The sequence below is a fragment of the Phoca vitulina genome, unplaced genomic scaffold, assembly GCF_004348235.1.
Source record: "Phoca vitulina isolate PV1807 unplaced genomic scaffold, GSC_HSeal_1.0 scaffold73, whole genome shotgun sequence".
Taxonomy (NCBI): Eukaryota; Metazoa; Chordata; class Mammalia; order Carnivora; family Phocidae; genus Phoca; species Phoca vitulina.
Window position 1 is genome coordinate 1,568,073 of NW_022589776.1, and position 26,898 is coordinate 1,594,970.

The 26,898-nt window shown below is 42.5% G+C and overlaps 1 protein-coding gene and 1 pseudogene across 1 annotated transcript in view; both read right to left on the reverse strand.

The window, feature by feature from the left end:
* Positions 1-115: 115 nt before the first annotated feature.
* SLC9C2 (solute carrier family 9 member C2 (putative)) overlaps positions 116-26,898 on the reverse strand; it is a 106,560-nt gene continuing 79,777 nt past the window's right edge. The window contains exons 21-27 of the mRNA XM_032393392.1: positions 26,061-26,159; positions 21,947-22,114; positions 20,291-20,422; positions 8,593-8,778; positions 7,432-7,516; positions 5,476-5,531; positions 116-3,957 (exon numbers count right to left, since the gene is read on the reverse strand). Of these exons, the coding sequence (XP_032249283.1) occupies positions 3,916-3,957; positions 5,476-5,531; positions 7,432-7,516; positions 8,593-8,778; positions 20,291-20,422; positions 21,947-22,114; positions 26,061-26,159 (768 nt within the window). The 3' untranslated portion in view covers positions 116-3,915. The remainder of the gene's footprint in view (positions 3,958-5,475; positions 5,532-7,431; positions 7,517-8,592; positions 8,779-20,290; positions 20,423-21,946; positions 22,115-26,060; positions 26,160-26,898) is intronic.
* LOC116625091 lies at positions 18,024-18,585 on the reverse strand (annotated as a pseudogene).

Here is a 26,898-nt window from a genome sequence, read left to right on the forward strand (position 1 = left end):
TTTGCTAGAACTGGATCAGAGAATTCTGTCGTCGCGTTCTGAAGCACTCGGGTAGACACCGTCCTGCAGGGCAGAGGCTTGCTAGCATTGGTACTGCTGCTTTTCTCCAAAGGCAGATCCGTAAGATTTCATATAATGAAAAGCCAGGAACAGCTGATGAACCAGTGATTTCACCACAACTCTTGGCCCACTTTGCTCCTTCCTGTTACTTCCCTGGGTCCTTCAGTTTGTGGATCCTGCTAGAAAGAGCTCTCCTGACATACTACTTTAATTGGATGACTAGGCTTAAGAATATGAATCTCGAGGAGAATAGTACATCTGTGCTTTTCGCGAAAGAATACCAACTACTCTGAGCTCATGGTCTCGGACTTTTATTAGACTGTGCTAATACGTCCGGGGTTTAGAAAGAAGTGTCCCATACCTGGTGGAGTCTCTTGCATGGAGCCCTTTATATTTTTATTGAGTGTAATAATATAAAACATGATGCCTGGGGCCAGGTGTTGGACAAGTCATTAAGTCTAGTTTCCTTGAATTCTCCACATGTAAAATTTGAGTGACACCAGGAAGGTTGAGAATGGAGTGAAAATTCCAAGTTACCCAGTATCCTGAAGAATGCTGGTCTGAAAGACAAGAGGACTGGTGTCCTGCTCTCACCTCTTAAGTCACAGTATATTTTGCCCTTAAAGAACTAATACCTGGTCCTAACTAATCCCGGGATCCTTGGTCCCCTGTCACCTACCCAGCTATTAGATTCCTCGCTGTTCTCGTCCGTTGGCTGTTTGACTCCTCTAGTCCTTGTCTCTTGGACAGTATGGCTTCAACTTTCTTTCATGGGGACAGTTCAAAGTCTAAATCTCCAACAGTAATTATCCGGACCTGAGTGTTGGTCTTTACTGACCAATGGAACATGTCCCATTGAATTTGCAAATTCAAAATCAGATTCATCAACTTTTCCCCCAGTAAATCTACCGCCCCCCTCCTCACTCCCTCAGGCACCCAAACCTTGGTGTTTTCGTTTGGCCATCTCTACTCTCTCCGTATATATGATGTCAATATAAAGACGGTGAAAAAGCTCAAAGAAAAGGGGGCCATGTACCCCCCCAAATCGAGTTCTGGCTCTGTCACCAAGCAGCCATGAGACTTTGTGAAAGTATTCTTTTCCAAATATAAAAAATCACGTAATAAATATGCGTTTCCAGGGTAGAAGTGATCCTAAGTACATCTTTAATACACTAGTGGGCATGGAGAGTAGAGCTCCCCTACCGAGAGTTGCTGCTCTCGATTTTCATGGGAGAACAGAATAAATTGCATCATGCATTCCAAGATTTATTAATTGGAAGTGAATTAATATATGACCATCGTGACTATGAGAGAAGCATAAGGAATCTGAGAGGCAGTCCATGGGACTTTGGCGGGAATACACAGGCTTCCAAGATTCTCAAAGTGGGGAGCCTGTGTGATCTTGCCACAAGTCTGATCTCACCTCTGACCTGCACCCTAAGTGTAGGAATCTTCATCGTGGAGATGCTTAGCAAAGGGGGGAGGAGCCAGAATGGCTGTGTCTAAATGGCCAAGTCAAAATGCCGATTGGGTGCAACGAACTGGCCGGTGTAGTGGTTTACTCCCTCCAACTCCACCCCTTGGGGCAATGAGAATTGAAATACTGACAATTTTAATTTTAGCTCAAAGGGTGTGTTAACTGGGTATAAGGTCATTACCACTTTCTTTGCAGTAACTGGCTCAGAAATGGGCAAGTGATTCAGTTCTTGCGAATGAGACACAAAGGATCATTGGAGTTTCTGGAAGAATTCTATGTCCTGACAGCAATCGGGAGGCAGCATCTGACAGCCTGGGAGTGGGGAACCACAGAGCGAGGCTGTAAAGGTCAACAGCAAAGTGGAGAGGAAAATAATCTGATCCTGCATCATCTTCACAGAGTCCACCAACCATGGACCCTTCCTGCCTCTGGACTTACATAGTACATAAAATAATAAATTTCCTTAAGATTTAAGCCTTTTTGAGTTGGGTTTAGGCCAAAAGCATCCTAACATATACATGGAATGTATTGTCCTCTATTTCTTTCAAATACGTGGTAACATGCCTCCTAAGCAAGACTGAGGGCAGCCTATCTCAAGTTTCAAAATGTAATCACATGAGGAGTATTGAAATGCAGACCCCAGGGGTCCACTCCCAGAGACTGAGCTCTAGGTGGCCAGATGCTCTTCATTGGTAACAACCCAGGTGGTGATGATGCGGAGTCCAGCAGATAAACTGCAGTGGTTAGCCCAATATTCATTTACCCCTTGTTTTTCACCAAAAACACCCAGATTGTAGTAAGGGTGGCAAAGTGAGGTGCCAGTTAAAATTCATCTTAAGGTGATAGGTTTGGGCACCTGACAGTGCTGGCCTGGGATGAGGTCCATTCCTGAAGAAAAGGCAAAACGTCCTTGCCCTACTGAAAAGCCAGTAGGCTGCCTGGACGTACAAATGCCATTTTGCCAGCCTGAGGCTCAAAGTCCCAGGCCAAGGACAAGGGCAGGGGCTGCAGCCTAGCTCCACGATGACTTCCTCAAGCCGCTGTACCCGCCCCCTTCTGCCTATTTCCAGACATGCTGTTACCATAAGAAAAATGAAGCCCTTAATAGAATAAGTCATGGGGATGAAAGGTACAGCATAGGGGATATTGTCAATGCTACTCTAATAGCATTGTGTGGTGAGCACAGCATAAGGTTTAGAGAAATTGAATCGCTATGTTGTACACCTGAAACCAACGTAGCATTGTGTGTCAACATTTTTATATAATGAGAAAAAGGAAAATGAAGCCTGTGTGGTTCAGTCCCAGTGGCCAGGTTCCTGTATCTGCAGCCCATCCAGAATTTGCTGACACGCTAGTAATCCACAGTCCACGCTGAAATACTGCCCTATTATGCTAGGTGCCCAGAAGGTTCTAATAGTTAGGACTGACTTTTTCTCTCACCTTTTCTTCTATTCTTACCTCTATTCTGGTTTTCCGTAAAGCAGAGAACCGAATATCCTTTCAAAATCTTGTTGAAATGAAAAGAGATGATGGATTCCAAATAATAAACAACCAGGCCATAAAACTAAACTTTATTTGACTTTTAAAAAGAAATTGAAAAGCGATACCAAACAGTATTATGCAATGTAAGATTGTTAATTTCTCCTAAACTTTGCTTTCAGTAACTAAGATGGAGAACATAGTTCCATTTTTCAACATTTACTAAATTGGGGAGGGAGGGAATAACTTTTCTCTGGAAAATATTAGGGAGGCACTAACAACATATCAAACTATGGGTCATATGCTTCAGTCAGTAATATATTAATTGTACAATGCCCTTGATGACTTTTACTCTCATTGGTAGGCCATGAACTGTATTATTAGCCTGACGAATTTCTAAACATCTCAAGTAATAATGCGACTGCTTAAAATTAGAACTTTTACAGCAGTCCATCACTTCTGAAATAAATACAGCAGTTCACTGTTCCAGCAACTTTTAAGTAACCTCCTTGCCAGGTAATCGTTCGGCACTTGGGCCAGGAGGTTAGCTCAGTCTTTAACCTGACCCTGCATATCACATTAGTACCGTTAGTATTCTTTTCTAAAATGGGATCCACTTTCCAACTATACAAGAAACTCAAAAGCAAAATATTAGACGATGAGTGTTTCAGGAGAAACATTAACTATTAAATGCAATCAGAAAACTTACTGAGAAGTTTCTCTTTTATCATCCAGAACATTCCCTCTAAAAGATCTTCTATATTAAGGGCTCTGAGAGATACATGTGCATTTCTATGCCATCAAACATCCTCTTGTGAAGACATACTGCGTTAATTCAGTAAGAGCAGTCCGACAAAGGGGCGCCTCAGGAAAAGAGATGCAGGTGAGTTGAATTCCGGTTAACTTTGTGACCGATTCCAGGATAACTGGAAACTTCTTTCCTAAAAAACGAGAATTTTTTTTTTTTTTTTTTTAAATAATGGGGCCTGGAAAAGACGGTGACAATGAGGAGTCAGTTAAGTCAGTTACTTGACTCCCAATTAGGTTTCCCATTTGTGAAACAGGGTCCTTTTAAGAAAGAGGAGAGGATGACCCTAGGAAGGCTGCCTAAAAAGAACTAAGCTGCTTTCTTTAAAGGAACCATAAATCATACGCTTGGTCAATGTGACTTTTCCTTCCCCCAACAAACACTCTGTACACCACCCTGACTATCACAGATGACCGGGCAGGCCCAAAATTTCTACTAAAATGATCTTAGGGTGACTCTCTGGTTGGGGCTGTGGTAGACCACAGGACTTCTCCTGAAACTGCACTTAGACGGCACGTCATTTTCCCTTGGGAAGCATGTTTATTTGGGGTGACTTCGCAACTGGGAGAGAGAGAGTGCTGAAGGGCCCTGAAGCCCATCCTGGCACCATGTACTGTTCCCTCGTCCACCTGTGCGTTCACCTAGCTCACTATTGCCCTGTCAGAGTGGTCTTCTCCTCCACTCAGCTGTGGACTCGGGCCCAAATGAGCTCTGTTAGGGACCCCTTGAGTAACTACTAGCCTTGCAGGTCCCCCACTCCCCAGACTTACCTCCACTCTGTCCTGGCCCCATGGGACCAGCCCTCCCCTCTCCCACTCTACACATGCTGCCCAACACTTCTCAAGCTTTTCCAAATTGGCCCTGATTGCTGACGAAAGCAGGAAAAGGTGTCGCGGCAAAATTTCCATGACTCGCCATAATAAAATGGTTTGACGTCTCCTGGTTTATCTTAAAAATTCATGCAAATTTGTCACCCTACTCCATAATATGCTTGTTTTAATATAGAACATTTCAAATAATCTAATGGTTAAATGAGTTTCCTCCTTTTAAAAGAACATCAAGTAAAAGTGGCTGGGTGATGGACACTGGGGAGGGTATGTGCTATGGTGAGCGCTGTGAATTATGTAAGACTGATGAATCACAGACCTATACCCCTGAAACAAATAATACATTATATGTTAATTTAAAAAAAAAGTGTGATACTCTAGGAAGATTCCCTGGATCCACCTGTGGCTCCACATACCCCGGACACGACACCCACAAATCCTCAGGGATGCACACTCCAAAGGGAGAGGCACAGGCATTTGGATGCTGATGTCTAATCCTGCGCGTGACCTGACCCTCCCCATCCTTAATGTGCCCTGTAGATCCCCACTATTGAGCCGTCATGGGAAGGAGGTCAAGAGGGGGGAAATTGGGATGGGGGACCTGGGGCAAAATCACATCTTTCAAAAACATTGTATCATTTTAATCGTTAAATAATTCAGGTGAGGTTTATCCCAATTTTTTCGATTCAGTGAGCTGCCACTAAGGGTCTCTTTTCTCACCACCCAACCACCTACATTTTGCTACTCAGCTTCGCAGCTCATTCCAGCTATGTAGTTTAATAGTCACAGTAAGAAAAATCGAATCCAAGTATCAGGTTTATTACCTCATTTTTTCTCTTCCAATTATATTCTCTCTGGGTCATTCGAAGACCAGTGTTGACTGAGCCAATCAAATACATGCATCAGACAGAAAAACTAAATTAGGAATTTAAGAGTAAAGGTAGCAGAAGAATATTCTGAAATATCAATTTGCTTTCTCCCAGTAGGTCTCCTCTTTCCCTTCTCCCCTTCCATACGGGTTCTTTAGTTTCCCGTTATTAGGCTCCCAAGAATCCCATGCAGGGGCTGACAAAGTCAAATGAGAACAGGCAGGTCACACAGACAAGGAAGTGGGCCGTATCTGAGACAAGAGGGCAGGGTGTGGACTGCGGCAAACTGCACACTGTGTGTTTCCCCCAGGCGCAGCTCTACGTGTTGCCACATTCAGGAACGAGGACCAAGTGTTGGCACGCTTTCTGAGTTTTTCAAGAAAAGCTCAAAATCCGGATTTTTTTTAAATGTGAAATGTTTAGATATTCATACTCTGCAACTTAAATTTTTAAAACAAAACATGTATGTGGATCAAATCCAGTGCATCAGCTGAGTCCACTCCGTGAGCCTACGATATGTGACTTTTGTCCCAAATTCACTGGGGAATACAGAGTGATATAGTACCATCCGTCTAAAATGACTGATTGCAGAGAGCCTGAAGAAGGAGAGAGGCCTACAGGCCCAGGACAAATGGGGACCTGTGCCCTGCTTCCTGGCAGTACTAAGATCCTGACTCAGCAGCCCCGAGGGGGTTCACACTAGGCCCTGAGCTCTAAGCCCTGCCATAGACTTCGGTGCCCCAAGAGAACTATGGAAGCTGCAGAGAGGCGGACTGAAGACTCTGAGGGCTGGAGTAAGGATTATTTCAGTGTTTCCCAGCTTGAACAGAAGACCTGGAGCAGAGGGGGCTCCCCAAAATCAGGTGGTGTCCATGACCCCAGAACAGAGGTAGAAAGTAAGCCGCAACAATGTCTGAGGTTGAATTTACTTCTGGGAGAGAAGTGGAATTACTTATTGAATGTCTTTCCTCCTCACAAGGGCGGAGACCTTGTTTGGCTTGCTCCCCATCTAGCACTGGGCATGGAGCCCAGCACACAGTGGGGCTGTATTTTATAAGAATTGTGCAAATGAGAAATGAGATATAAAATATTAATAAAATGTCACTTTCTGCACACAATTTGAAATCATGTAAACCCAACCCCCCCCTTGAATTAACAATTCATGAAGAATTGCATGACAATGCAATGAGCTGGCCGATCACGTGAACTGGAAACTCCAGGACGGTGCCAATTGGAGAAGCATACTAAGGCTGACTGTTTTCAAGCTGGGGCAGTTGGGGAGATGACAACACGGCTTGGTAGAGCAGGAGCACTGAGTATGAAATGAAGGAAGGGAATGCATTTTCTCTAGAGCAAGGCCTTCCTACCTCATCTTCTCAGTGTACTGCTTAGCACCATGATACATGCAATGGGGCCCTAATACACATTTAGTGACTGTAATTACTTAGTAACTATCAAAGTGCCCCTCAGGCTAGACAGTTGAGTTGTGGCTGCGACTATGGTTTGGAATATTCAAAGAGCAAGGGTCAGGTTCCATATTCCCTTTGGTTGTTGGGAGCACACCAGCTCGCCACACCTGGACCCACTGTGAGTGAGTCTCTGTCCTTCCCGTTCTTGCTCTGCCCCCAATAGCACTCTGTGAGTCCAGCCTGCCAGGACTGGAACAGGGTACAACACAGAAGCTACTCTCTACCAGCACGGGTGTGAAGGAAGGGACAAGAGAGAGAAAGGAGCCACCTGGATTTCAGTGTCTGGAAGACTCTGATGGATGACCTCCCAGAAGCAATATGGCAGCCAGGGTGGGCCCAAGGATGAGGACTGATGATAAACCCACATAATACCCTCAAGTCATTTTCTTAGAATTAAATGAGTTTTGCATGGTTTTCCTACCACTGACGGGCTACCCCTTACCCATGACTTTGGCGTCATCAGTATTTTTGGCAGGCTCAGATGCTTGCACAACCAGCAGCTTGCTTAAATCTGAAGTTCCCTGAACCTAAAGGGAAAAAGTCAAAAGTAGTCAGAAGAGCATCCTTTGATCTCTAAGCTGCCTCCTCCCTAATGTTTTCAAAGAATATAAGAAATAAGCCAAAACCCAGAACTGGGCTTCCAGCCTAAGCTCTCCATCTTTTTCATTTCAAATCCCCTTTAACGTTGTTTCAAGAAGTCTTGGACCAGAAAATTATCTTCTGTGTTATTTATAGACATCAGAAAGGAACTCTCTACACCTTACTTATAACCAGACCAGACATTCCCAGCTTGGAAAACAGGGAATCCCCGACACCTACGGAGTTACTTGTACCCTGACGCTGATGTTCAAAGGCTCAAGGCCCAGCCTTCCCAGGTGGCAGGACTGTCTTCTTTTCTCAGAGCTTTTGCCCTGTGTGCCCGCCAAAATCTGCCCTCCCAGAAGGCAAGGAGCATACAAGTGATATAATTGTAACTCTCATCTCTAGATACCAGATACTGTCTCCCTGGATCCTCACAAGAACTCTACCGATGGGCAGTTGCTGTCAGCCTCGTCTCACTAAAGGGAAACGGAGAGTCAGAAGGCAGCTTGCCTTTGCTCACACACTAGTGGGCACAGGGCTTGGGCTTGAAACCCAAGTAGGCCTGATTCCAAACCTTGGTGTCTTAAACCAAACTGTGAGCATTGTTCCTGCTATTCCCTGCCTCACCCCCACCCCTAGCTGCAAAGCTAAAGAGATTTTCATTTTCTACTGGAAAAGCATCTAGATTACCATCATCCTCTGAATTACTGAGAGATACAAAGATAAGAATGCTACAAGAGGGACAAATGCACCCCCGTCCCTTAGGAGGCACAGCCCCACTCCAGGGCAAATGGCTTGGCAAGCAGAGAGCAGTCAGACTCCAGCCCCCTGTGCCCCCTGGGTCTCACTCCTGTGTTGGGCACAAACAGCCCAGGGCGTGTTTGGACTGTTTTGTTAAAGGTGGTGAAAACTGCAGGGTCCTTCCAGGTTACATTTCTTTTTAAGGTGGTCAGTTGAGTTTTCAAGTCATTTATAGGGCACCATGGAAAGCAAATGACTCCTTAGTAATAACTGTCCTTACCTGCTCACAGGTTTTAGGCAAAATGCAAGGTGCAAGATAGGGTAACTCTGTCTTAGTATCAATGACACTACCATACACAATAATAACGAATTTCATGGTCACATTATCAATAGTCATTTCGTTATAGCTTGATAAAGTCTCCACGTATGCCAGATTGGATGCCACACACTTCTGAAAGTCCAAGTCCTACAATAAAATTACATTTTTTCTATAAATCATGCCAAATGACACATGGAATCAGGAAGAAAGCACATTCACTGATTGAGCTGAGTTCTTTGAGGGAGTCAAAAGGCATTTAGACCGTAGGACCAACAGACAGAATTTATTTAGAGTTCAGAATGACCTCAGACAAGATCATGAACTCAGAGTGTTTATGTTGTTACTATTAGTGGCCTTGGTTATGGATGCCCAGCCTGATTCACAGGTTTGCCTGAGCTCTCAATCAGCCTCAGCAGGGTGGTCAGCTACGCCTTGTGGATTCGGTTTTACCTGGCAGTAAGTGAACACCCTGCTGGGCAAGTGAACAAACAATATCAAAAAGCCAAAACAAAACAAAGCAACACACTGAGTCTGAGTCATACTTTAAGGCTCAGAATAATAGTCTTTAGAGGTGGAAGGAAGATGTTATGTATGCGTTGAATTGTGTCCTCCCCCCAAAAAATTAATATGTTGACGTTCTGAACTCCGGTACATTAGAATGTGACTTTATTTGGAAATAGGGTCATTGCAGATGTAATTGTTTAAGTTAAGATGAAGTCATACTGGAGTAGGGTGGGCAAATAATCCAATATGACTGGTGTCCTTATAAAAAGGGGAAGAGGTGCAGGGGTGACTCAGTCAATTAAGCGCCTGACTCTTGGTTTCAGCTCAGGTCATGATCTCTGGGTCAGGAGATTGAGCCCCGTGTGGGGCTCCACGTTCAGTAGGGAGTTGGCTTCCCCTCTCCCTCTCCCTGTGCCTCTTCCCTGCTTGTGCTCTAGTGCACTCTCTCTCTGTCTCTCAAATAAATAAATAGGGGAGATTTGGGGGCACCTGGCTGGCTCAGTCGGTAGAGCACATGACTCTTGATCTCAGGATCATGAGTTCAAGTCCCACAGTGGGTATAAAGCTTCTTTAAAAAGGGGGAAGTGAGATGCCTGGGTGACTCAGTCAGTTAAGCACCTGCCTTCAGCTCAGGACATGATCGCAGAGTCCTGAGATCGAGCCCCGTATCAGGCTCCTTGCTCAGCGGGGAGCCTGCTTCTCCCCCTGCTTGTGCTCTCTTTCTCTCTCTCTCTGACAAATAAATAAATAAAATCTTTAAAAAAAAAAAAGGTGGGGGGAGAGATTTGGACACAGACACACATACAGGGAGAACTCCATGTGGGATGAAGACAGTCATCTGCAAGCCAAGGAGGAGGCCTGGACGAGATTCCCTCCCTCGTTGCTCCTAGTAGGAACCAACCCTGCTGACACCTTGATTTCTTGCCTCAAGAACTGCGAGACAATAAATTTCTATGGTTTAAGTCACCCAGGTTGTGGTACTTTGTTACAGCAGCTCCAGCAAACTAATACAGGCATACAGGCATTTAGAGGTCAGTCCCATGGTAGGAATCTTCCGGACAGTGCCCTCACTCTGAACATCTCCATTCACAACTATACGACCCAGCCCTCGAACCTGGGTCCCTAATGGGAAAACTGAACACCTACCCGCCGAGAGCACCAGCTCAGGTGAGGCATGAAAAACATAACTAGCAAATACCTAAATTTTGGAAGGAGAAAAATCTAAAACAATAAAGTATTTTGGTTTTTAAATGCATGTAAATTTTGAGTTATATGGTTTAGAGGAAGGGTTGCAGTATAAGCTTATCAGTGATTCTAATCCCCTTTTCAGGGGTTCTAAAAAGTCTTGTCTACTTCTTTGATGGGAAAAGATTAGAAGGAAATAAGCCAAAGTGTTAAATAGAGATTCTCTGGGTTCTGGTAAGCATCTGCCTTCAGCTCAGGTCATGATCTCAGGGTCCTGGGATTGAGTCCCAGGGTCAGGCTCCCTGCTCAGTGGGAAGCCTGCTTCTCCCTCTCCCTCTGCCCCTCGCCCAACTAGTGTGCATACGCACTTTCTCTCTCAAATAGATAAATAAAATCTTTTTTTAACATATAATGTATTATTTGTTGCAGAGGTACAGGTCTATGATTCAACAGTCTTACACAATTCACAGCACTCATCATAGCACATAGCATCCCCAGTGTCTATCACCCAGCCACCCCATGCCTCCCACCCCCCACCACTCCAGCAACCCTCAGTTTGTTTCCTGAGATTAAGAATTCCTCGTATCAGTGAGATCATATGATACATGTCTTTCTCTGATTGACTTATTTCGCTCAGCATAATACCCTCCAGTTCCATCCATGTCGTTGCAAATGGCAAGATTTCATTCCTTTTGATGGCTGCATAATATTCCATTGTATATATATACCACCTCTTCTTTATCCATTCATCTGTCGATGGACATCTTGGCTCTTTCCATAGTTTGGCTATTGTGGACATTGCTGCTATAAACATCAGGGTGCATGTACCCCTTCGGATCACTACATTTGTATCTTTGGGGTAAATACCCAGTAGTGCAATTGCTGGATCGTATGATAGCTCTATTTTCAACTTTTTGAGGAACCTCCATACGGTTTTCCAGAGTGGCCGCACCAGCTTGCATTCCCACCAACAGTGTAGGAGGGTGCCCCTTTCTCCGCGTCCCCGCCAACATCTGTCATTTCCTGACTTGTTAATTTTAGCCATTCTGACTGGTGTGAGGTGGTATCTCATTGAGGTTTTGATTTGGATTTCCCTAATGCCAAGTGATGTTGAGCACTTTTTCATGTGTCTGTTGGCCATTTGGATGTCTTCTTTGGAAAAATGTCTGTTCATGGCTACTGCCCATTTCTTGATTGGATCATTTGTTCTTTGGGTGTTGAGTTTAAGAAGTTCTTCATAGATTTTGGATACTAGCCCTTTATCTGATATGTCATTTGCAAATATCTTCTCCCATTCTGTCGGTTGTCTTTTGGTTTTATTGACTGTTTCTTTTGCTGTGCAAAAGCTTTTTATCTTGATGAGGTCCCAATAGTTCATTTTTGCCCTTGCTTCCCTTGCCTTTGGCGATGTTTCTAGGAAGAAGTTGCTGCAGCTGAGGTCGAAGAGGTTGCTGCTGGTGTTCTCCTTTAGGATTTTGATGGACTCCTGTCTCACATTGAGGTCTTTCAACCATTTTGAGTCTATTTTTGTGTGTGGTATAAGGAAATGGTCCAGTTTCATTCTTCTGCATATGGCTGTCCAATTTTCCCAACACCATTTGTTGAAAAGACGGTCTTCTTTCCATTGGACATTCTTTCCTGCTTTGTCGAAGATTAGTTGACCATAGGGTTGAAGGTCCATTTCTGGGCTCTCTATTCTGTTCCATTGATCAATGTGTCTGTTTTTGTGCCAGTACCATACTGTCTTGATGATGACAGCTTTGTAATAGAGCTGGAAGTCCGGAATTGTGATGCCACCAGCTTTGCTTTTCTTTTTCAACGTTCCTCTGGCTATTCGGGGTCTTTTCTGCTTCCATACAAATTTTAGGATTATTTGATCCATTTCTTTGAAAAAAGTTGATGGCATTTTGATAGGGATTGCATTAAATGTGTAGATTGCTCTAGGTAGCATAGACATCTTCACAATATTTGTTCTTCCAATCCATGAGCATGGAATGTTTTTCCATTTTTTTGTGTCTTCCTCAACTTCTTTCATGAGTATTTTATAGTTTTCTGAGTCCAGATTCTTTGCCTCTTTGTTTAGATTTATTCCTAGGTATCTTACAGTTTTGGGTGCAATTGTAAATGGGATCGACCCCTTAATTTCTTTTTCTTCTGTCTTGTTGTTGGTGTATAGGAATGCCACTGATTTCTGTGCATTGATTTTATATCCTGCCACTTAACTGAATTCCTGTATGAGATCTAGCAGTTTTGGGGTGGAGTCTTTTGGATTTTCCACATAAAGTATCATATCATCTGCAAAGAGTGAGAGTTTGACTTCTTTGCCAATTTGGATGCCTTTTATTTCTTTTTGTTGTCTGATTGCTGTGGCTAAGACTTTTTTTTTTTTTTTAAGATTTTTATTTATTTGACAGAGAGAGCACAAGCAGAGGGAGAGAGAGGGAGAAGCAGGCTCCCTGCTGAGCAAGGAGCCCGATGTGGGACTCGATCCCAGGACCCTGGGATCATGACCTGGGCTGAAGGCAGCCGCTTAACCAACTGAGCCACCCAGTCATCCCTAGGACTTCTAATACTATGTTGAATAGCAGTGGTGATAGTGGACATCCCTGCCATGTTCCTGACCTTAGGGGGAAAGCTCTCAGGTTTTCCCCCATTGAGAATGATATTCGCTGTGGGTTTTTCATAGATGGCTTTTATGATATTGAGGTATGTACCCTCTATCCCTATACTCTGAAGAGTTTTGATCAAGAAAGTTGCTGTACTTTGTCAAATGCTTTTTCTGCATCTATTGAGAGGATCATATGGTTCTTGTTCTTTCTTTTATTAATGTATTGTATCACATTGATTGATTTGCAGATGTTGAACCAATGCAGCCCAGGGATAAATCCCACTTGGTCGTGGTGAATAATCCTTTTAATGTACTGTTGGATCCTATTGGCTAGTATTTTGGTGAGAACTTTTGCATCCGTGTTCATCAAGGATATTGGTGTGTAATTCTCCTTTTTGATGGGGTCTTTGTCTGGTTTGGGGATCAAGGTAATGGTGGCCTTTTAAAACGAGTTTGGAAGTTTTCCTTCCATTTCTATTTTTTGGAACAGTTTCAGAAGAATTTAATTCTTCTTTAAATGTTTGGTAGAATTCCCCTGGGAAGCCATCTGGCCCTGGGCTTTTGTTTTTTGGGAGATTTTTGATGACTGCTTCAATTTCCTTAGTGGTTATATGTCTGTTCAGGTTTTCTATTTCTTCCTGGTTCCGTTGTTTTTTTTTTTTTTTTCTTTTTTTTTTTTCCTGGTTCAGTTTTGGTAGTTGATACATCTCTAGGAATACATCCGTTTCTTCCAGGTTATCTAATTTGCTGGCATAGAGTTGCTCATAATATGTTCCTATAATTGTTTGCATTTCTTTGGTGTTGGTTGTGATCTCTCCTCTTTCATTCATGATTTTGTTGATTTGGGTCATTTCTCTTTTCTTTTTGATAAGTCTGGCCAGGGGTTTATCAATCTTGTCAATTCTTTCAAAGAACCAGCTCCTAGTTTCGTTGATCTGTTCTACTGTTCTTTTGGTTTCTATTTCATTGATTTCTGCTCTGATTTTTATTATTTCTCTTCTCCTGCTGGGTTTAGGCTTTATTTGCTCTTCTCTCTCCAGCTCCTTTAGGTGTAGGGTTAGGTTGTGTACTTGAGACCTTTCTTGTTTCTTGAGAAAGGCTTGTATTGCTATATACTTTCCTCTTAGGACCGCCTTTGCTGCATCCCAAAGATTTTGAACAGTTGTGTTTTCATTTTCACTGGTTTCCATGAATTTTTTTAAATTCTTCTTTAATTTCCTGGTTGACCCATTCATTCTTTAGTAGGATGCCCTTTAGCCTCCATGTATTTGAGTTCTTTCCAACTTTCCTCTTGTGATTGAGTTCTAGTTTCAAAGCATTGTGGTCTGAAAATATGCAGAGAATGATCCCAATCTTTTGGTACCAGTTGAGACCTGATTTGTGACCTAGGATGTGATCGATTCTGGAGAATGTCCCTTGGGCACTAGAGAGGAATGTGTATTTTGTTGGTTTGGGATGGAATGTTCTGAATATATCTATGAGTCCATTTGGTGCAGTGCGTCATTTAAAGTCTTTATTTCCTTGTTGATTTTTTGCTTAGATGATCTGTCCATTTCAGTGAGGGGGGTGTTCAAGTCCCCCACTATTATTGTATTGTTGTCAATGTGTTTCTTTGCTTTTGTTATTAATTGGCTGCTCCCATGTTAGGGGCATAGATATTTACAATTGTTAGATCTTCTTGTTGGATAGACCCTTTAAGTAGGATAGTGTCCTTCCTCATCTCTTATTATAGTCTTTGGTTTAAAATCTAATTTGTCTGATCTAAGGATTGCCACCCCAGCTTTCTTTTGGTATCCATTAGCATGGTAAATGGTTTTCCACCCCCTCAATTTTAATCTGGGGGTGTCTTTGGGTCTAAAATGAGTCTCTTGCACAATGGACTCTGAAAAACAAACTGAGGGTTCTAGAGCAGAGGGGGGTGGGAGGATGGGTTAGCCTGGTGATGGGTATTAAAGAGGGCACATTCTGCATGGAGCACGGGGTGTTACACACAAAAAATGAATCATGGAACACTACATCAAAAACTAATGATGTAATATTAATATGGTGATTAACATAACAATTAAAAATTTTTTAAAAAAGAAAGAAAAAAAATGAGTCTCTTGCAGACAGCATATCAATGGGTCTTGTTTTTTTATCCAATCTGATAGCCTGTGTCTTTTGATTGGGGCAATAAGCCCATTTACATTCAGGGTAACTATTGAAAGATAGGAATTTAGTGCCATTGTATTGCCTGTAAGGTGACTGTTATTGTATATTGTCTCTGTTCCTTTCTGGTCTATGTAACTTTTAGGCTCTCTCTTTGCTTAGAGGACCCCTTTCAATATTTCTTGTAGGGCTGGTTCCGTGTTTGCAAATTCCTTTCGTTTTTGTTTGTCCTGGAAGCTTTTTATCTCTCCCTCTATTTTCAATGACAGCCTAGCTGGATACAGTATTCTTGGCTGCATATTTTTCTCATTTGGTGCTCTGAATATATCATGCCAGTCCTTTCTGGCCTGCCAGGTCTCTGTGGATAGGTCTGTTGCCAGTCTAATGTTTCTACCATTGTAGGTTACATATCTTTTCTCCCAAGCTGCTTTCAGGATTTTCTCTTTGTCTCTGAGACTCGTAAGTTTTACTATTAGATGTTGGGGTGTTGACCTATTTTTATTGACTTTGAGGGGGCTTTTCTGTGCCTCTTGGGTTTTGATGCCTGTTTCCTTCCCCAAATTAGGGAAGTTCTCTGCTATAATTTGCTCCAATATACCTTCTGCCCCTCTCTCTCTTTCCTCTTCTTCTGGGATCCCAATTATTCTAATATTGTTTTGTCTTATGGTATCACTTATCTCTCGAATTCTGCCCTCGTGATCCAGTAGTTGTTTATCTCTCTTTTTCTCAGCTTCTTTATTTTCCATCATTTGGTCTTCTATATCACTGATTCTTTCTTCTGCCTCATTTATCCTAGCAGTTAGAGCCTCCATTTTTGATTGCACCTCATTAATAGCCTTTTTGATTTCAACTTGGTTAGATTTTAGTTCTTTTATTTCCCCAGAAGGGGTTTCTCTAATATCTTCCATGCTTTTTTCAAGCCCAGCTAGTATCTTTAAAATCGTCATTCTGAACTGTAGTTCCGATATCTTACTAATGTCCGTATTGATTAGGTCCCTGGCAATCGGTACTACCTCTTGTTCTTTTTTTTGAGGTGATTTTTTCCATCTTGTCATTTTGTCCAGAGGAGAATAGATGAATGAGAGAACAAAATGCTAACAAGGTAACAACAATCCCAGAAAAATATACACTAAACAAATCAGAAGAGACCTGAAACTGGGGGGAAAGAAAGGGAAAGAAAGAGAAAAAAGAAAGAAAGAAAAAGAAAAAGATAAAACAAACAAAGAAACAAACAGAAAAACAGAATATGATCAAATATGATCAGGCTGGTGCATAGATCAGTGCCACACACTAGATTTTGGGTGTATTTTGGTCTGTTAGAAGAAAGGGCCTCCCAAAATTTTAAAGAAAGAAAAGCTTATATATATACAAAAATAAGGGTAAATGTGATGAAAGGATGGAATATGATTGTAAAGATGAAAATTATAAAAGGTTTTATAAAAGGAATTGATGATAAGAAGTTGGTTGAAAAAAGAAAGAAGAGGATTTAAAAAAAAAAAAAGGAGAGAATGTGATCAGGCAGGAGACTAGAACAAAGCCATACACTAGAGATTTAGGGTATATTTTGGTCTGTTAGAAGAAACTGTATCCCAAAGTTTTAAAGAGAGAACAACATATATATATATATATATATATATATATATATATACCAAAAATAAGGTTAACTACTATGAAGGGATAGAATATGACTCTAAAAATGAAAAATAAAAAAGATTTTTTAAAAAAGGGATTGATAAGATGTTGGTTGAAAAAGGGAAAAAGAAAAATTTTTTTAAAAAGACAGTTTAAAAAAAGTTAACTTTGAAAGACTAAAGAATCATGGGGAAAAAGCCATGGATTCTATGTGCAGTATTCCCCTAGCGCTGGAGTTCTGCCGTTCTCATTGATCGGTAAACTTGGTCTTGGCTGGCTGTTCTCGCTGATCTTCTGGGGGAGGGGCCTGTTGCCGTGGTTCCCAAATGTCTTTGCCGGAGACTGAATTGCCCCGCCCTTGCCGGTCCGGGCTAAGTAATCTGCTCGGGTTTCCTCTCAGGAGCTTTTGTTCCCTGCAAGCTTTCCGTACAGCTTAGGATGATGAGAGTGTAAATGGCAGCCTCCCAATATCCGCCCCGAGGAGCTGAGAACTTGGGGCCCTATTCCTCAGTGAGCCCCCAGAGAAAAACGTCAGTCACTCCCGTCTCCCCGGGCTCCGGCCGCACTCCGTGCTCACCTGGCCTGTGACCGAGCGTTTCTATCTCTGGCACCCAACCCCGTGTGGAGTCTCCAAACCCAGCAGATCCCTGCGGTGCGCTCCCGCGCCGCTCCTCCCGGGGGAGGAAGGGGAGTCTCCCCGGATCTGCTGCTTGTTGGGTCCCTGCTGGAGGAGCAGTGGCCCGACTGTGCCGCGGATCACGGTTTATGGCAACCCCGAGCTGAGAGCCCTCGCCTCAGCTCTGTCTCTGCAGCCGGCTTCCCCGCTCCCTTACCTGGGAGCTCTGCCACACTCAGGCACCCCCGGTCTTTGTGTGACCCCGAGGGTCCTGAGACCACACTGTCCCAGTAAGGGTTCCAACCCCTGCTTCACCACCCTTTTTTTTTTTTTAGTTTAAAAGCATTTTATTTTTAGACAACCTACATGACATGTTTTGTTTTTCTTTTTTTTTTTTAAAGATTTTATTTATTTATTTATTTGACAGAGAGAGACACAGCAAGAGAGGGAACACAAGCAGGGGGAGTGGGAGAAGGAGAAGCAGGCTTCCCGCCAAGCAGGGAGCCCAATGCAGGGCTCGATCCCAGGACCCTGGGATCCTGACCTGAGCCGAAGGTAGACGCTTAACAACTGAGCCACCCAGGGGCCCCTGGTTTTTTTTTTTTCTTAAAAACAATGTCTCTGCTCCAAATAAATCACGTCAAAATAAATGAGGAGCTCAAGATGACATCAGTCCTATTTGTCTCAGTCCTGGTGCTATGTGGATGAAGAGCAGTAGCCAGTTATGACAACAGGTGATACATCTAAAATAATAGCCAAATTCATTAACATTTTTCCATTTCTGAACCATCCTTAAAGAAAATCATATATCCATCCTCACAGTAGTCCAGCAAATTCCAGTCCAGAATCCATCTGGTCAATAAAGAACTGGTCATTTTTGAAACTAACAAGGATGTGCTTGATTTGTTCTGTAGCCCCTGTCATAAAAGGATTTACTCTTCCTGGCCTCTGTTTTTCACGTTTGCCTTTGATTGATTTCAGGCAATCTTTGATGTACCTCTTTAGACTTCTTTTGTGAAGTTTCCTGCAAGTGATGGTTCAGGACAATATCAACATCAGTAATGACTGTGATTTTGGTACCTCCGCCCTCCCAGCTTTCACCGGTGGCATTTCCACCAATGAGTGAGTCATCAGTGTTCCCCTCTGTCCTACTGACCATCATCCCCTCCACCCCCAAGGACAGCCCATGCCTGATCTCCTGGATTTTGTAGATGTTGGAGAACATCTCATCATGGCTGATGAGGTCCTGGTAGATGATCATGATGATGGCTGGAGAGAGACATCGGGGGCACTAGCTTAGCAGGAGCCAGGAGCTCTGAGAGAGCTTGGTGCAGCTGGAGGGGCACTTGCGGGGTGGGGGAAGGGAGCAGAAACCTGGCCCATTTTTTAATTGGGTAGTTTGTTTTCCTATTGTTGAGTTTTAAGTGTTCTTTGTATATTTTGAATAACAGTCCTTTATCAGATGTGTCTTTTGCAAATATATTCTCCCACTCTGTGACTTGTCTTCTCATTCTCTTGAGACATGCTAATTTTTTAACCCAACATTCATATCCAGTCTCTCAATGCAATGAATATTGTTGAACTCCAGGTCTGTCACTTCCCCAGTTCCTAACTTATAATAGGGACTCAAATAATTATTAAATAGGATATAAATATGGATTGTAAATTATGCCAACCAAGAACAGACTTGAGCTACTACTTGTTAGAGAAAAAGTTCATGAAAGAGTCTCAGTCACCCCAATAAAGATTTTGAAAAGGCAGGAGATTTATATTAACATAGGGAGAGTAGACTATAATAAACACCGCCCCAATCAGTACTCACTGTGGTCATGGGAAAAGCCAACAGGAACCCAGCCCCAAGAAGAAACTCAATTGGCATCTACCTGGGCCTAGGCAGATTGCCTCATAATGCTGGGGATTTTGAGCTTGAAAGCAGAAGTCATTATGTATCTGCATATTAGTGAAAAGGGATCATTATTTCCTCCAGAAACCTGCTATTCTTCTTGTATTCCCTATTCACAGAATTTAGAGCAGTGGTCCTCATCACTGGATACACATTAGAAACACCCCGGGGGCTTCTTAAAAAATGCTAAAGCCCCAAGGGCACCCGGGTGGCTCAGTCTTTAAGCATCTGCCTTCAGCTCAGGTCATGATCCCAGGGTCCTGGGATAGAGCCCCACATCAGGCTCCCTGCTCAGCAGGAAGCCTGCTTCTCCCTCTCCCACTCCCCCTGCTTGTGTTCCCTCTCTCTCTGTGTCTCTCTCTGTCAAATAAATAAATAAAATCTTTAAAAAAAAAAAAATGCCAAAGCTCTGGGGGGCACCCGGTTGGCTCAGTTGGTTAAGCAACTGCCTTCTGCTCAGATCATGATCTCGAGGTCCTGGGATCAAGCCCTGCATGGGGATCCCTGCTCAGCAGGGAGCCTGCTTCTCCCTCTCCCTCTGCTCCTCCCCACTGCTCGTGCTCTCTCTCAAATAAATAAATAAAATCTTTAAAAAAGAAATTCCAAAGCCCAGACACACACACAAAAAACAATGAATAAACACCAAACTTCATTAACTCATTCTGATTAATGCTAATTTGGTTCCTGGGAATCTACTTATTTAATATTTGCTGAATCTACTCCTTTTTTTAAAGGTATGACTGCAGGTAGCTTGGGAAAATTAGCTGTGACAAGAGGATTAAAGATCTGCAGGAAGTCAGGACAAGAGTGGTTAAAATTCTAGAATTTCATTTTATTTTTTTTTTATTTTATCTATTTAAGTAATCTCTACACCCAACATGGGGCTTGAACCTACAACCCCAAGATCAAGAGTCACATGCTCTTCCGACTGAGCAAGCCAGGTGCCCATAGAATCTCATTTTAGAAGGTCCGACACAGCCTTCCTTTTTCTGTCTCAAAAATATGAAATGCATTTTATAAAAAGTAAATAAAAATTCATTCATACTTGAATCATTTAACTTACCTCATCAGTGAGACTTGATTCAAAATACTGATAGGCAATACTGAGCGCAAGCTTTAGCCATATTTTATATTCCAAGGATGGCCAGAAGACATCAAAACCTTCATATAAATCCTCCAGGGAGATAAAGCAGGCCTAAAACCACAAGGTACCAAGCAGCAAACTTGATTCAGAACTAAATTACACGGCCATCAGAAAACAAGGTGCCTGTAAGATTTAATCTTCCCCTAGTACTATCAAATCTAGTACAATTCTGATACTCTGCCATTTAAAAGCATTGCATTATGGAGAAATTGTTTTAATAAAATTTACAGTTCAATTAAAGTGTACACTTAGCAATACCCAGGAAAATTTATACCAGTCAATAGCTATGATAAAGGATATAGCTCATGAGCCTAAGATTCACAAACTAAGCCACATAAACATATCTATTTTTACTGCCACAGTAGGCGAAGTAGGCGAAGTAGGCTCAGAAGAGGACTTCAGCTGCCTCCATTTTGACCTCAAACTTTCCAGTTGGGTTTTTCTTTCCAGCTTGTCTCTTGGCTCAGGCAGAAGACCCTGAGGGCAAAGCACCCCCGGATGGGAAGGAAACTCTCCCTGCAAGCAGTAATGACTGCCCTGAGCCAGCAAGACCCTGCCAGCGACTCCAAGACAGTGATCAATTTGACCTTTACTGCCCCCCTGCATGTACCCACCTTTGTCCCACATTTTCCTTACTTCCTAAACCTGGAAGTATTTTCAGCACGTTGAAGAGTCTTTGAGCTTCTAGTCTGCTGTCTTCCCAGTGTTCACCTCACTGAAACAAATTCCTTTCCACCACTGGTGTCTCTGCCATTGGATCTTGTCAGCGGTAAGTGGCCAAACCTGGTCTGTTGGGGAGCCCCGGAGCCAGGTGCTCTTGCACCCCTGCATGCCAGCCACAGGCTGATTCACAGTGTTTGTTTCCAGAAGTCAACTTCCCTGAATAAGGAAGACTGCTCCTTCAGAATTCAAGCTACATGAACTTCAATGACTTCAGTTCAGCCGTGTGACTAAATTGTGCCTCCTGTCCTCTTCCGGAAATGAAATAGTATGAAACTGACAAAGCAACATTGCCTTGTGTCCCACACACCCCTAAGACTCTGGACCCTGCTCTATTGCATGTAACAGTCCCAAAAGCTGGAGAATTCCTTATAAGCAGCAACTCTGGCTCATTTCTGTTTGAATCCCCCACATGTAGTGGAATATCAGGCCATTTATTTGTTGAATAGATAACTTCTTACTTAAGCCAATGAAAAATGGGAGACAGGGAGTTTAAAAACAAGTATTTGTTAAAAACATTGCTCTCATAACAGTGGTCTTTCATTGAGTGCCGATACGTGCCAGGCACTTCCCTTAGATATTTTCCTAATCTTCATAACGTCAAAAGTTAGATATTCTCTTTTAATAAACAAAGACACTAAGACACAAAGAGGTTAAAATAGCTCACTCCAGGTCCCACAGCCAGGATGTGAAACACTAAATCTTTTCTCAGCTAGTCTACTCTACTTCACAATAGCTGGGTGGGCGACTGCATAAGATATCAGAACCCAAAGGAAGAAAAGATGCTGGCATTCCTTATTTACTTCAGGAAGAATTAATTAATAGCCCACAATACAGACAGAACCAGTTTCTTACCTGTAAAATAGTTTCACAGATGGCGGTATATTCAATTTCACGCTTAAGCAGACAGCTCAGCTCTCCAATTATGTCCCCACTGGTACAGTATTCTGTAAACATGGTTTGGGACCCTCTATCAGACCTTAGGCTAATGTCTATTCCGAAGGTAGGAGGTGAACTATGCAACTGCAAAGGGAAATACAAAATTGAAAATCCTTGACCAAATCATAGGAGCTCCCACTGTTTCCTGCAATTATTAACAATGGAAGGAAAAGATTCTTTATGAACACTTTCAGGTGTGAAAAAGGTATTAAGGCTTCCAAAAAAATCAGTTCCTTTCAGATTTCAATTCTCCAAGGGAAGGATTGTTTCCAATCTTTATCTTTACAGATGCCCCACTTACAACTTTCTACTTACTTATACCCTCCTTCTGTAAAAATCCCACCAAAAGTACTGATTGCAGTCTGCAACTAATGCAACCATCCACTCTGAGTCCATTAGATGGGGTTTTGGAATATAGGTGAGGTTAGGTGGGGGTGAGGTCCAGAGCCCACGACCAAGAAGGAGTTCTTGAGACATCTTTGGTGCAAAATGGTGGTTTATTAAAACACAGGGACAGGACCCTTGGGCAGAACAAGGTGGCTGATTATATACTATGGGGTTGGGGGGAGGTAAGGAAAAGGGAAGTTTCAAAAGGATTTTCATATGTTAAAGAAGACTCACAGGATTACCAGAGGCCTTGCCATTATCAAGTCAATGTTGTTTTTCCCTCTAGCAAGGCATTGTGATTAACCGTAACATTAATTAGGAGCTTCCTGGAGGAACATTACACTCTGCCCACTTCAAGTATCTGTCAATGAGCTGCAGGTTATAAGGACTTTTAATTGTATCTACATTTCCTTCTGGAAGCTAGGTTATTGATAGAAATGCTTTGTTCTTGTAGATTGCTAAGACATTTGTAAACTGAGGGAGACTCATGTCTTGTAGGATTATGATCTCTAGAAGTTAACTATTTGTTTTTCCTTTTCTTAGCTTTAGGGCAGCCAGGAGTGCATGAGGAATGTCACATATATCCCATGGTGGGGGGTTGTGGGGTGTCAGCTTCTGCTTTGTCTTAAACTTGCCTTCTGTTCCCTCATCATTAGAAATTCTTATCATAATGAGCTAGTACCTCGGGTGGAAGAAGACCTTTGATTACATGGATGCAGAAATCAGATGCCTCCAAACCAAGCCATGATTTCCATCAATCTTGTTGCCCTTTAAAATGCTTAAGAATAATTCCTATGGGGGGCGCCTGGCTGGCTCAGTACATAGAGCGTGTGACTCTTGATCTTGGGGTCCTGAGTTTGAGCCCCATGTTGGTGGTAGAGATTATTTTAAAAATAATAATAATTTCCATGGGCCATTAACAGAAAAAGTTTTTAGGGTGACTACAGGATGACTGAGTCACTTCAGGAAAAGAATGGATAGGCATGGATGGGGAAATAAGAAAGCGATCAGATTTCAGGAGGAAGCTGCAGGAATCAGCCAAAATTCTGAAAATCAGAATTTTTCAGAAAGTGTAGCTGTGAACATCAAAGAGGAAGGCTATTGTTCAGGACACAAGAAACAGGAAACAAAGGGTCACTGAAGAAGTTGGCTATGAAACTGCCCCCCTGCCAGTGATTACCATTCAGATATTTAGAGGCAGTCATGCTTCCAAAGGACTTTGACATTTTTCTAATTTAATTTTGAATGCAGTTCAAAGACTCTTTGGGCAATGAAGAATGTCTCTGCTTTTTACAAATGAAGAAAAGAAGATAACATCTAGAGGCAGAATTTAAAGAAGTCCTTCCAAGATTCCTGTCTCTTTTGTTATTCAATCAAACATTAATCTAGGTACCGCTGTGAAGGGACTTTGCAGATGGAGTGAAGGTCACTAATCAGCAGACTTTAAAGAGCCGATTCTGGATTATCCTGGTGGGCCAATGCAATCAATCACAAGAGCCCTCAAAAGTAGAAAAGGAAGTAGAGCCGATGAGAGAGACGCAGCATCAAGAGAGCGATTGACGGTACTTCATGTACTTCGGCTCTGAGATGAGTGCCTGCCTGCAAGGATGGAGGAGCAGCTTGGGTGCTGGAAGTGGGTCCCAGCTGACAGACTGCAAAGAAGCAGGGACGTCTGTCCTAGAGCCGTAAGGAACTGGATTCTACTACGACCTCAAAGAATCTGGAAATGGATTCTGCCCTCGGAGTTTCCAGAAGGGAACACTGCCCTGCTGACCCTTTGATATTGGCCTTGTGAGACTCAGGCAGAGAAAGCAGCTAAGCCCGCAGGACTACTGAACTAAGAACTGTGGGATAATCTAAGCCACGAAATGCATGCTGAGTTGCTATGGCATCAACTGAACACTAACATAACATCTTCAGCCCAAATATTGTTGTACTTACTCTTTAAGAAGACTTAATTAGGCCAGTCATTGCAGGAAAATTCCCCAAAGGAAAATGTATGTTGCAGCTTTTAAATGTTCGATTTGACATATCTAATAAATATGGTAACAGTGTACCTTTGTTATGATTCGAATGGGAGCATAGTACAAGGATTCTACTGGAAGCAGCATAGAATAATGGCTAAGGACATGGATACCGAGGCCAATTCCATGGGTTCAAAGTTCTTGACCTCTTACTGTGTGCCCTTGGGAGACAAGTGAATTAATTTCTCTGTGCACCAGTTTTCCCATGCGAAAAATAAGGCTGTTATAAGGATTAAATGTCATAATATATTGCCATTTTGACCACCCTTTAAAAAATTACAACTAAGTTCTTCAGCTGTCAATCACTTCTAACATACTGTGTATTTAACTTACTTATTTTGCTCATTGTCCCATCTCCTTCCATGCCTCTACTAGAAAGTGAACTGTAAGAAGACAGGGATTTTTTGTCTGTTTTGTCAATTCCTCATGCCTAGAATGAACAGTGCCTGCTGCAAGGTAGTAATGAAGTAAATATTTGTTGAGTGAATGAGTGAATGAATGAAAAGTGCCAGAAATTTAATAAGTGCTACACGTGTGTATTATAATATATTTATCAAAATAGTTTATTTCCATGATCAATTGGATATTTTTAAGGTCTGAAATATCCCTTCCACAACTAGAAAGCCAAAGATATTATGTGCATTATAATAAGGGTTTGTCACTTGTAAGCATCATTTAGGGCCTGGGAATTATTTGGGCCATAAGCTGGGGCTCACCCATGTATTCAGCTACTAGCATTCAGATTCTAAAGGATTCTTGTTCCCCTCACTCTACTAACATCTTTCTCTCTCTGGTCACCAAAAGCCTCCTATTGGTGAGGTAAAGCTTGTATTTTCAATCCTCATTCTATATGATCTCTGTAAGGATCTGACATTGTGGTCCATCCCCTCATTCTTGACTCTCAACAACTCCAAGTACTGGGTTCCTTATCTGAACATCATGGAAAAGACCACTTCCTCCTAGGATTGCCGCAAGAAATAAGTAATGATTATAAAAGCATTCTATTAAAATGGAAGTGCTTTTCAGATTTGGGTATTATCTCCTTTTTTTTTTTAAAGATTTTATTTATTTATTTGACAGAGACAGACATAGCGAGAGCAGGAACACAAGCAGCAGGAGTGGGAGAGGGGGAAGCAGGCTTCCCGTGGAGCAGGGAGCCCGATGCGGGGCTCGATCCCAGGACCCTGGGATCATGATCTGAGCTGAAGGCAGCCGTTTAACGACTGAGCTACCCAGGCGCCCCAGATGTTGGGTATTCTCTCTCAGCTGTAGTGTTCACTCTGAGCAGAAATGGTTTCATTTAGAAATTATGTTAAAAATTTAAAACTTTCAAGGCGCCTCAGTGGCTGTCAGTTAAGCATCTGACTCTTGATTTCAGCTCAGGTCATGATCTCAGGGTCCTGGAACCGAGCCCCAGTTGGGGCTCCACGCTCAGCACAGACTCTATTTGAGTTTTTTCCCCTCTTCTCCTCCCCCACAATTCACACTCGTGCTCTCTCTCTCAAAATAAATAAATCTTTTAAAAAGAATTTAAAACTTTCCTGGTTCCTAAATTTCTCCTTATATTAAAATCATATATTTCAAAATACATTTTCAGTAAAGAATAAATAGTCCCTTACAATTGCCATTCCTGAAATAATTAAGTAGATTCCTTGTGGCATTTCACCTTCTCTACAAATGACATCTCCATAGTCAAAATAGGCAAGTTTGGCTCTCTCCTGCAAGAAAAATAAAAAGGGAGTCAACACAAAAGTTTCATGGTCTACTTTTCTAAATAGAAATAAGACTTTAAAGCTAAAATGGTTTTCAAGTAGAAAAAAAACCCTCAAACTATATTCTATGGTTTGTTAATTAATTATAACATGCTGACATACCTCATCAATTTTTTTAAAAGAAAGGGACAAGCAGGCAAACTGTAGACTTTGTGATCACAGTGACTGGTGGAAACACCCAATAAATGCCCAGTTGAGTAGATGTTTACAATAAAGTGTGATACTTCTGACAAAGGAGACAAAGACAGGATGCTCTGGAAAAGTCCAGAAAGGCCACAGGACCCCCGTCTTGGGTGTCCAGGAAAGACTTTTTTTTTTTTTTTTTAAGATTTTATTTATTTGACAGAGAGAGAGAGCGAGAGCAGGAACACAAGCAGGGGGAGTGGGAGAGGGAGAAGCAGGCTTCCCGCCGAGCAGGAAACCCGATGTGGGGCTTGATCCCTGGACCCCGAGATCATGACCCGAGCCGAAGGCAGATGCTTAACGACTGAGCCACCCAGGTGCCCTGTCCAGGAAAGACTTTAAAGAGGAAGGAACAGCTAAGCTGAGGCCTGAAGGAAGGGTAACAGAGAGCCAGGATACAATGAGTTGAACATCATTCAAGGGCAGAGGATTCAGTATATGCAAAGACCAAAGGCAAATAGAACATCTGCACTTGGGGTAACAAAACTGCAGAAGATTCAGT